General features: G+C 39.6%; 1 protein-coding gene across 1 annotated transcript; it reads left to right on the top strand.

The window, feature by feature from the left end:
• Nucleotides 1-1,404: 1,404 nt before the first annotated feature.
• On the top strand, nucleotides 1,405-12,186 carry rpl26 (ribosomal protein L26). Its single transcript, XM_028812699.2, has 4 exons — nucleotides 1,405-1,516; nucleotides 2,724-2,896; nucleotides 10,344-10,484; nucleotides 12,013-12,186. The coding sequence occupies exons 2-4, from the start codon at nucleotides 2,729-2,731 to the stop codon at nucleotides 12,139-12,141; spliced, it is 438 nt and encodes a 145-aa protein (XP_028668532.1). The 5' UTR covers nucleotides 1,405-1,516; nucleotides 2,724-2,728; the 3' UTR covers nucleotides 12,142-12,186.

The following is a 12,186-nucleotide window of genomic DNA, read 5'->3' as shown; positions in this document are numbered from 1 at the left end:
GTAGTTGCTGGATAGCATGGCTCACCTGTAAACTGGTACTGTGAGTGCTGTGCAGAGTGAATGCAGAACCAAAGCGTTTTTCCCAGTTGATTCTGGGGTTCATCAGGGTTGTGTTCTTGCTCCTGCTCTGTTCAATGTTTGCATGTACTGGGTGTTGGGCAGGGTAGTGGGGTCCAGCGGTTGTGGGGTATGTGCTGGGGAAGAAAGATTCACTGATTTTGACTTTGCAGACGATGCTGTGACTGTTGCAAAGTCAATGAAGGCCGTGAGGGGTCATGAGGTTACTGGAAAGGGGTGTGTGGTGCTCCCCATATCTCTGCAACAGGTTCAAGTCTTTAGAACCCTGGTGCCTCCTGTTTTGCTATATGGTTGTGAGACATGGACGCTATCCAGTGACCTGAGAGGAAGACTGGACTCCTTCGGTAATGTAACTCTTCGGAGAATCCTTGGGAACCGCTAGTTTGACTTTGTGTTGAACGAGTGGTTGCTCATGGAGTCCCGAAGGAAGTATATTACTTACATTGAGAGGCAGCGTCAGTTATGGCATTACAGCCATGTGGCAATTCCGCAAGGGTGATCTGGCTCGCTGGATCTTCATTGTTGAAGACCGGAGCAGCTGGACCAGGCCAAGGTGACGCCCACGTAACACTTGGCTGCGGTAAACAGATGATCGTTTAAGGAAGGTGGGACTGGACGGTGTGTCTACCTGTCCCAACCGGGATCCAGGGCTGTTTGTAGTGTGTTTGCGGCAACGCGCTCTACCAGTGCATGCTCACCAACCTCACCTGACTGATTGAAACGCAAGATCTCAACGGATCTTGACCGCTGTAGTAAAGCTGATGTACCGATGTATCACCGCTAATAAGAACAGCAGTTAATGCCGCAGCTATTTGTGTTCATCTATGAATGTGAGAACCTTGTAGTACGATTGTTTGGGTTCCGATACTGTCGACGTATATGTTATGAATGTTGCAGTGTAAACATACAATGTATGCAGTTGCTTAGTATCAGTTTATTCAAAATAAAAAAGTAATAAAATTAAAAATAATTGCTGCAGTCCTTGCTGCGTAAATACCGTACACGTTAAGGCAAGCCGTGACTTATTATTTAAATTCCTCTACAAACCACACAAAGGCGCCTACAAAGCATATTCAGTGGTTAAACCATATTCGGTTCTATCAGTCCACTTTCAGTTGTATTAATATTTTTATTGCAAGATAATTTCCATTTTTTATGTAAAAGAAGAGATTGCACTTAATGGTTTTGTATGCGTTTTCGTTGTAAAAAAAAAAAAATCAAATTGGAAAACAGCACAAGATAAGGCAATCTTCACAAACATACGCACGCAGATTAAATAGACAGCAGTCTCACAGCAGCACTCCAGACTCTGCTGAGGTCAGCTCCCGTATATTTGCGTGTGTTCCCTTTACGTCTCGCGAGACTATCAACTCTCTAATGTGAGCGGAAGTGCGTTTAGACTTTCTTTTCCGGCGGCCGTGGTGGATTGTGGAGAGGGGTAAGCGTCTGAGGCAGATTTGCTATGTTTTAATCTAAAGTCATCCGTTTTTTTGGAGCTCCAGATACAGGAAAATCATAATAATTTGGACGAATAGTACAATAAGATGTTTTATATGTGAATATTATGCCACAGTTAGGCAGATTAAAGACATTCCGATCGAAGAGAGAGTATAGCTAAAGGGTATGGCATTGGTGGCACATAAGTCTGCAGAATTCAGCAGTGCCTAATGAAAACGTAACCACATTAGATGAGTTAAAGGGAGAAATTAATTAGTAATTAATCACCAATACACTGGATTAAAGAGAATGTTTATTTGCTATACATACCCGGAGGTTTGTGAGGCCTACACGCCATAATTGCCCCGAGTTGAAAACCTGAGGGACACGAGGGCCGACTCGTGTTCTTGGTGCACGCAAACTCGGATAGAAGTAATTTTGACATTAGCGGGATTATTAGAAATTGTAAATTTGTTTGTCCGTGGATACATAGCGTTTATCCCTTTTTAACGGTTGCCGTCAGTGATGACCCTTGACATCAGCTCTTGGGGAACTGCAAAATGTTATCTTGTCAGTTTTGTTCACATTACAAACATGTAAACGTTTTTACACAAACATGGGCAAAACTGTAACCAAACCTAAGCATTCTAAAAATAAAAATTGTGGGCGAGATTGCCATTAATTTAGGCCTTTTATGTATTTCCTTGAGTTTTGTGTTTTTCAGAGTTGGTGTTATTCATTTGGCTCAAATTAACATGTAAAGAAAGCTATGACCATCAAAGTGACAGTTACCTGCTACCAGGGTTCATGTGCAGGGTCCTCCCAGCATGGAGTTTGTATGTTCTCTTGGTGTGTATGTGGGTGTCTTCCCACATTCCAAAGACATGCAGGTTAGGTGGATTGATAATGCAAAAATGTCTCCTGTATGTCCTCCCAGCGATGGACTGACAACCTGGCCACAGGTTGTTTCTGCCTTGCACCCTGTGCTTGTTGGGATAGTGTCCAGCTTCTCCAGGATCATGCTCAGGATAAAGCTACTTTGAATGAATTTAAAGAAAATGCAACTAGTTACGATGATACTGTGGTAATAAAGATTTGCCATATGGTTGGGAATGTAAGTTTAGCATCAGTTCTAATTGATTGTTTTGCTTTTTAATTAAACAAGAAGTGATAATGTGTGTGGTTTTTACTTTTTTATCTTCCCCCAGCCACCATGAAGTTGAATCCATTTGTTACATCATCCCGAAGAAAGAACCGGAAGCGGCATTTTAATGCTCCTTCCCATGTTCGCAGAAAAATCATGTCTTCTCCACTTTCAAAGGAGTTGAGACAGAAATATAATGTGCGCTCCATGCCCATCCGTAAGGATGACGAAGTGCAGGTATGGCAGTCAGTTATTCTTTTCTCTCCGTCTTACTCTTTAATCATGATGCTTCTGCTATAGGCTATTGCACTCAAGAGCCCTTAAATTGTTTTTAACAGGTCAGGGAATGGAAGGGTGAATATTACTCCATGTTAATCTGATCTTGGTGGTAGATCTTGCATTGTTTCCTAGCTTTCAGAAATGTCTGAGTGAAACATCTGTATTTTTCAGACTGTGTTTTATGTATAATATATATGGTCTCTGCATAAGCCCAGACATCATTGTGTACTTAACATTTTTTACAAATTCATATGTTAATGTATTCGAATCTGAGGGGGCTTGAGTCTTAAAGATTTTATTTTGGATACTGTTTTCCAGACTGTAACAGACTAGATCTGACTCCTGCATTCATTTTCATTATTCTCTCCAAAGAAGTTTATTGCTTGAATGCAAATAAAAAATAAATCTCATTTTGGCACTTGCGTTCATCAAGTCATAATATTTTTAGGACATGCCTCAATTTGTCTGATTGTCTCAATCATTTTCATTAAGATGAATGTTCTTTTCATTAAGATAGATGTTTAAGAACATAAGCGGATGCCAATCCTCTAAAGGGGAAATGTGTCTAATGAAAGAGAAAACAGTAGTATTGGAACAAATCTTACAGTGAAGGTTACATGTAAAACACACAATGCATGGAATTAACTGGTGTTCCAATAGTACGGGAATGGTGAACTATGCAAAACAATGGCTATGACCAAGTAGTTTTTATTTAAAAAAATTTTTTTTTTTTGTACTTAATACTCCAATTCACTGAGGCTAGACACTACATTTTTAAACATTTTATGTTTGTGTTGCCATAATTGTTACATTAATGAATGTGCATTGCTGAGAGAACTAGCAAGTAATTGTTAATGTTGGGAAAATTGGACATTTCACTAACCACAAATTAAGTAAACCAAAACAACTTTTAAATTGATGCAAAATGAAAAAATATGGACATTTTATAACTATGGTCTTGCGTGAAGTTATGCATATGACATGTTTCATTTATTGTGAGTCAACATTTCTGTGTAATGCAGGGGTGTCGAACTCCAGGCCTGGAGGGCTGCAGTGGCTGCAGGTTTTCATTTTAACCCTTTTCCTAATCGGTGACCAGGTTTCACTACTAATTAACTTATTTTCCCTTCATTTAATAGCCCTGCTTTTAAGAATTCAGTCATCTGAATTAAATCTTTTCTTCATTAAATGGCAGCCAAACCGAAAAGAGATTTGAAACAAGCCAACAGTTGACCAGCTAAATTGGAGCTTCAAATGCCAACCAATTTCACTCCAACCAGTTTCTTAATAAGAAGCCAATTCTTGCTGTTAAACTCATTATTTAATTCCATGGTTTGTTGCTGCTCTCATTCTGCCACAGTAGACATTTCCAAAACTGTTTTCTGTTTTTTATATGACCTGAGAGATCAATCTGACTCGGACCTTCACCTTTCTTTATTTTCAGATATTATGTAATGAGCACAGATGAGCTGGTCAAGTGCCATCTTGTTTTGTTTTCTCATTGTTTGGCTGCTAATTAAGGAAAAAATAAACAACTAAGGGGCCTGAGTCAAGTTAATTAAAATTAAGGCAAAAGAAGTGAATTAGCAGCAAAAACAGGTCACTAATGAAGAAGGTTAGAATGAAAGCCTGCAGCCACTGCGGCCCTCCGGGACTGGAGTTTGACATCCCAGGTGTAATGCATATCCATATTACTAACCGAAGGTTGTAAACCGGATATGGACGCAGGGCGCATTGAGGCACACGCGCACTGCCATACTGCAACGAGCCCGCCACAGAGAAAACAAAAAAGGTTGTAAACCGGATATGGACGCAGAGCGCAACGAGCCTGCCCATAGCTAACGACACAGCCACAGAAAACACAGAAACGACCGAAGGTTGTAAACCGGATATGGATGCAGGGCGCATCGAGGCGCACGCGCACTGCAACGAGCCCGCCACAGAGAAAACAAAAAATGTTGTAAACCGGAAATGGACGCTGGGCGCATCGAGGCGCACGCGCACTGCAACAAGCCCGCCCATAGCTAGCGACACAGCCACAGAAAACACAGAAACGAGAAGGTTGTAAACCGGATGTCACACGCACTGCAACGAGCCCGCCACCTGTAAACTAGACTTGCTCTAATCCACTGTGCCAGTAATGTAGATCACATAACAGTCATTCAGTTTGGCGCCCGCCCCAGAGTCAAACGCAGCGACTTCCCAAAACGCGGCGGCTTCCCGGAGTCGGTAGGTGGCACCCAAATAACACAACGTAATGTGCCGTGGCGCCCGCCCCAGAGTCAAACGCAGCGGCTTCCCAGAATCAGTACGTGGCGCCCAGACAACACAACCTGTGAGCTACACTTGCTCTAATCCACTGTGCCAGTAATATAGACCACATAACATTCACAGACTCTAACCCAGCGGCTTCCCAGACTCGGTGGCTGGCACACGAACACCACAACCTGTAAACTGAACATGCTGTACTCCACTCTGCCAGCAGTCGGTGTCAGCAAAGGCAACGGAATCACGTCTCCACAAAACGAGACCGCTTTACTACAGATATGCTTATGTAGTTAAATGACATTTCCCCAGACGCACCCACCCTCCATGATATGTCATCCATCCAGATATCGGAAAGAACAGAAACTGATTGCCATTCTTGGATTTCCGATTCGTTAGCGAATCACGGGCTTACTTGTGCGTAACTAATACAGCTGTGTACATCACGCTGTTTGTGTTGGAAACTTACGAAGAAAAACACTTTGTATTGTTGAATCAAGTACTTTTTCACCTATTGTATTTTAACTGGTTATCAGCTGCATGATTTCCTCTTATTCACAGAAGCTCACTTCTAAGCACTTGTATTTGTAATACTCCTTCATTTTTCAGAGGTTTGTTGACACACTACAGTGTTTTTCTGTTAGTGATTTTGGCAATATTAGTCATGCTGGCTCAAATTCTGGACCAGCAACTGTATTGGTGAGGTTTCCTTATAAACACACACAAATATTTGTATGCCCTGTTGTAAACTCAGCCTAAGTATGCTTCTCCAAATGTAATTTACACATTATGGACACCATAGTTGCAGTAATCCACCATTCATCTTTAAGATACCATGTAGTGCTGGGCGGTATGGCCAAAATTCTATATCACGATATTTTTCAAAATTGTACCGGTTTCACGGTATTCGACAGTATTTTTTTTTCCCCATGCATGAGTTAACCACATTTTCCACTGCAATTACTGCAGTAGACTGGCTAAGAATAACCTATTCCACTGACATGAGAATTGTACATTGTACAAAAAAACATTTTAATGTGCACACAAGTATTAATACAGGTTTGCATGGCCCCATAAAGTGCTAGTTTTCAAGGACTAATGAAGAGAAGGAATCACATTGCATGACGGTTGCTGTCAAAATATAAAACCTTTTTATTGAACAAATTTTGCAAGCTGCTTAAACTAAAATTTTGACAACAAATTGTCAACTATCCAAAGAGGCATTTACACAGTAAAATATCCATAGGTGCTTGTCAAAAGTTGTATTACACTGAACATGTCTTAGAAAAGGAATAAACGGTAAATATTTTTTGTAAACCAACTACACTTTCTGTTAATGTTAAAAATCTCTGTCCACTGACACGTTAAAGTGACTTTTTAAACAACTTTACCATCATTAAACTGCATAATATTTAAACTAATAAATAATAACAATAAAATAATAGTGCAACTTCCGGTAATAATACTATTACTTCAAAACTTCAAGCCCAGGTACATTAGATATATCTATCTATCTCTATCTATCTCGATCGTACCTGGGCTTGAAGTTTTTACACAGTATTCACCAAAATAAAATAAAACGAGTGCAACTTGATGATGACATCTTTACCAACTGAACCGTCATTAAGGCATAATGCATTAATATGGACCGTGCTTCAAGCTAAGCTATATACATAAATAATAAAACTGCAACTTGCATTTATAATGCTATTTGTGGTTTAGTGGGTCCGCGGCTTCAAAAAAAAGGGTCAGTTTTTAAATCCAGTTCATGTCCATCTCCAAGGGCGTGATTGCACGACCGCGGGGAGTTGATGAGGTGATTGGGGCGAGCAAGTCGCACCCAATCGTTCTCAATTGCTTCGTCGGCTTACTGCGGCATTTGAATAAGGCACTGCACCCACGGAGACGTATATTTATGGGCCGGCAGGATAGGAGGAAGGAAAAGAGAGAACATGAGGTTAAAGAAGGGAAAAGGCAATCATGGGAGACAATCCAGACACCAGGAAGAAGGCAGCATGAGCTGGGGCTCTGTGAGGGAGCGCAGGCTTAGGCGATTTAGGGGCTGGTTCACCCCATGAACTAAGCGTGTAGAGTGAGGCGAGCGAAATGTAAGACCTCCAAAAGGATCTGAGCAACTGAGTGAGCGCGAAGGAAGACGAGAGGTGTGCCGACCTCGGACGGTCTGGCTGCGCAGTGTGGTTTCGCTGGCTTTATGGATTTGCTATTTATTTGGGTACTGTATTTTTCTGAACACTGCACAACGGACACTTTTGGTTTTACTTTGACTGTTTTTAACAAAAGCACTTGAGCACTTTCCACCATCCCCTGGCTTCAATGAGATTTCTCAGCTCATCTTGGTCATAACTATCGACTGTGTTGGTTCAACATACTCCCACGTGGGAAGAGGGAGTCTGTAGGGCAGTGCTCCGCAACCGGTGTGCCTTGAGCCGATACAGGTGTGACGCGGTCAAATACGACAATTTTCTAACTTAATAATATTTCAATGGTCCTCTTTAGAAACACAATAACGAGAATACGTGCAATGAAATATTCGCGTAAATAGACTTTTAAAGGTTTCATAATTTTATGTGTCATTTCTCTGAAATAATAAATCCCATCGCCTGGCGCCTACGACGTAGGCCCTACGTAGTCGCCAGACAACTCCGTAGTATGCTTTGGTAGGCAGAGCGCTCCATGCCCTCACCTAGATTCAATTCAAGCCGACGTATTAGTCGTGCTACGTCGCATTCACTCGTCTTGCGACAGTAATTATCATTCATTACTAATAGTTGTGTTGCTGAATTGTGTATGGTTAACGTTCTTCGTGTGATTCATATTTAGTTTTATAACCCCTTTAAATATGGATACATTTTTACGTGGAAAAGATTCGTCTTCACGTACAGATGATGAAGAACCCAGCACAAGTGTTGCAAAAAAAACAAAGAAGATTGTGAAAAGGAAGTACAAGGAAGACTACATTCGATATGGATTCTTGTGGTGTGGTGCCCAAACGGCTCCAAAGCCACAATGCATCATTTGCGGCGATCAGCTATCAAACGAGGCAATGGCACCCAGTAAACTAAATCGCCATCTAAATTCAAACCATCCCAGCTACGCCAAAAAAGACAACTCTTGTGTTAATTAAAAATGATAAGCGGTCATGCTTAAAAGATCTTGACCAAGAACTTCGGTTTGCGCTCTCAAATATTGAGCCGAATATAAAACTTTTGTGTTCATTGAAACAAGCGCAGGTATCACATTAATCAGTCATTATGTTATAATAATTAAGATTGCATAAAAGTAAATATAGTATAGTTTTTATGTATGTATACTTAAAATAAAAAATGAAAATTTGTTGTAAAATTTGTGTATTAAATTAATATCTATATATCAGTGGCGTAGCTGGAGATCATGTTTCCCGGGGCGGTGAAAAATTTGACGCCCCAAAGCTGAAAGAATTTTTTTTTGCGCCTCCTCAAGGAACAAAAAAAAATGGAAACTACTGTAGTTTGGACGCTTCTAAATAGCTGGCGCTCGGAGCGGACCCCGACCCACCCGCCCTAGCTATGCTATTGCTATATATTTTAGCTTTTGACGTGCCGCGTAATTCTAGGAAGAACTTTGGTGTGTCGTAGGTGAGAAAAGGTTGCGGAGCACTGCTGTAGGGGACCGGCATCGTCACACTATTACACAGTAACCAGGTACATTACACAGTATTGAAAAAATAATAACATATAATCAAGTACAACTTGGCTTGCAGTATTATCCAGTAGTATAGACACAGTATTCACACATTTGAACATAATGGTCCACATCTGACCTTTTAAAACCAAAGTATCTCCAGACAGCAGACACAGCACCTTTTTTTTTGTCAAAAGTTCTTCTGTGTCGTCATGTTCAAGTTTATTAATAATAATAATAATAATAATTTTTTGCATTTATATAGCGCTTTTCTCACTACTCAAAGCGCTCAGCAATTGCAGGTTAAGGGCCTTGCTTAAGGGCCCAACAGAGCAGAGTCCCTATTGGCATTTACGGGATTCATTTACGGGATTGTCTGCTTCAGTTTCAGAATGTTCTGTCCATTTTCACTGCTCAATACTGCCACTAACACATGTACTCTGTTGGATGTGTATTTTGCGGTGCACCAGTGAAAAAGGTCCCCCCCCCCCCCCCTTAAACAGTTTCTTGCTGCACCACGTTCCGAATGTTGTTTAGGCTATTTAAACCAGTGTTCCGGTATAAGAAAAATCCATATCATAACAAAAATAAAAAACGTTGTTTGGTATGAACTGGTATACCGCCCAGCACTAATACCATGCCATGCTGTACAAATGTACTTGCATATACAATGTTGTGCTTACATTCTATAAGGAGGGGTGCAGTACTATTTAAATTGCCTACATTGTAGTATGATTGCTATTTTAAAGAATATGCAAGCCTTTATGATGTCATAATTATAGCCACAAATCAAACCTGTTTGATTTTTTTATTTTTGGTAGCAAGTCTCAGTTGCTATGTCACTTTAGGTGATCAATTTCACAGGAGTGCACTGCCGACTGCCTCCAATTCACTACAACATTTGCTAAGATTCAAAAGGCTACAACTGAATATAGCTGGAAAAACCACATAATGTGAGTTTTTGAGCTCAGTTTTATTTTAGGTCCTGTGAAGCTTGGGCAACTTGCAGTGATGCATTTGCTACTTAACAGCCAAATGACAAGACACTGTTCTGACATTTAATGTGGTTCCTGCCATTGGTTTTTGTATAACAGTTTAGGAGCTCATGTGAGATGTGGTTCTGCTGTGCAGTCGGTTGTGTTTTGACAAATGCTAAAGAACCAATTGGGTTTGGTGTGGATATAGGCACAGTAGATAAAACTGAGTATGTGCTTGTCCCTCCACCAAAATCTACTAATGTCTCTCTTTTTTTTTTTTTTGTCTGTAATGTTTCAGTGGTTTTTTAATATAGGATAAAATCAGATGCAAAAAAAGTATTTTTCCTTGGATTTTTTTTTCATCCGTCCTTTCAACCACATTTCTCCAATACTGCACTTATTTCACCTTTTTTACTGAAAGCATTTTGTTAAGTGATTGTATGTTTTTCTCTTTCCACTAAACAGTACCCATTATTTTGCAGGTCGTCCGGGGACACTACAAAGGCCAGCAGATTGGCAAAGTTGTCCAGGTCTATAGAAAAAAATATGTAATCTACATAGAACGTGTGCAACGTGAAAAAGCAAATGGCACAACAGTCCATGTTGGCATCCACCCCAGTAAGGTAAGTACTGTCTTCTGCTTATGGCTAGTTTTGCCTATGTAATTACTATTTCATCTCCAGATTTAGTGGTTTGGGGCTTTCAGTACCAGCAAGAGCATACTTGAGATTAGCAATTAATGTCTTTTAATTGGTAGAGACAAATAGTCGTTAAAAATGAGTGTCTGTGTCCCATAATTTAATTTGTTTGCAGGGCTTCCTCTTCAAAACTCAGTGTAAAGTTTTTATGTAAGCAAAATAGTCTACCTTTGCATAATTTAAGACTGTCTCTCACTGAAATGCAGAATGGCAATATAGAGTAATGAACACTCACTTTGTGTCAAATAGTCTATAGTAATCACACATTACTTAAACTATATATAGCAGCATATGAAAGTGGATTTTAACATTGACGTGATAATTTAAGAAGTTCATGTTGGAAAACAAATGTTTGCAGAAATGGTTTTCATGTAAATTAATATAAGCAGTAATTTGCCCAAATATGAGCCTTAATAGGAAATTTCTGATCAACCGTCATGCAAGCATTACAGCCAAGGCAATAAACTAGGTTTCAAAATAGTCTTTTTTTTTTTAAGGGTGATTTACTTTAATTGATTTATGTGTGGATAAAAAACATTTTTTAAATTTGTTTTAGTAATTATGAAATTTCCATCCTTGAGGGTATAGAGAAGCCAAGTTCTGATTTGACTGCACATGAAAAATTAGTCTGTTGCAAAATGAGAGGATTTAAACAAATTATTTTAATAATTTTTTCTGGGATTAAATCAATTGTCTAGTGCAGGGGTAGGCAACGTCGGTCCTGGAGTGCCACAGTATGTGCAGGTTTTTGTTCCAACCCAGTTCCTTAACGAGAACTCAATTATTGCTGATGAAGCACATATTGCTTAAGTGACATTTTGATGCTTCATTTTAGTGGTCTCGCTTGTTAAGGTTCTCCAACCTTAATTGCTTATTTCAATCTTAAACTGCTGCATTCAGTGTTTTAATTGCTCCTTATTAGCAATAAGATGTAAAAGACAAAGCAGCCAGCAGTTCTCCAGCTAGCTTTTTTCCAATTACATCTGTGTGTTCATCATGCACTGTTTGATTTAATAAAACACTTAATAGAAAAATGTGACAGACTGAAAATGATCTGTTTTAGGCTTCATATCATTTGGATGATATCCTTGGAAAGGAAAAAAATCTACGACATAAGAGCCTTACATTGCACAGACTAACAAGCCATAAAATTAAATAAGGTCTGAGATTGGCAATGATTGGTTTCTAATTAAGCAATTGGGTTGGAATGAAAACCTGTAGCCACTGCGGCTCACCAGGACCGACATTGCCTACCCCTGGTCTAGTGGCATTCCAAGTATCCCAATATTTTAACGGCATACACGGTTGAGTAATTTCTGATTTTTTTTTTTTTTTTTTTTTTTTGGTGCAAGTAGGTGTACAGATAAATTTGACCATTTTAATTCCTTCATTAAGGTGGAAAAAGTGGTGAGTTGTTGAGTTTAATTAACATTTCTAATTCTCATTCTTACAGGTTGTGATTACCAGGCTAAAGCTTGACAAAGATCGCAAGAAAATCTTGGAACGTAAAGCCAAATCTCGTGCTGATGGCAAAGAGAAGGGCAAATACAAGGAAGAAACAATTGAAAAAATGCAGGAGTAAAATTGTTTGGATTCTGTTAATATGAATAAAGACTAAAATTTGGAA

Source organism: Erpetoichthys calabaricus, chromosome 11 (assembly GCF_900747795.2).
Source record: "Erpetoichthys calabaricus chromosome 11, fErpCal1.3, whole genome shotgun sequence".
Classification (NCBI taxonomy): Eukaryota; Metazoa; Chordata; class Cladistia; order Polypteriformes; family Polypteridae; genus Erpetoichthys; species Erpetoichthys calabaricus.
This window is presented reverse-complemented; position numbering and strand designations above follow the sequence as displayed.

Coding starts and splice junctions, on each gene's coding strand:
- rpl26 (XM_028812699.2), top strand. CDS start 2,729: ATGAAGTTGAATCCATTTGTTACATCATCCCGAAGAAAGAACCGGAAG. Junction 2,897..10,343: donor GTAAGGATGACGAAGTGCAG/GTATGGCAGTCA, acceptor ATTATTTTGCAG/GTCGTCCGGGGACACTACAA. Junction 10,485..12,012: donor TTGGCATCCACCCCAGTAAG/GTAAGTACTGTC, acceptor TCATTCTTACAG/GTTGTGATTACCAGGCTAAA.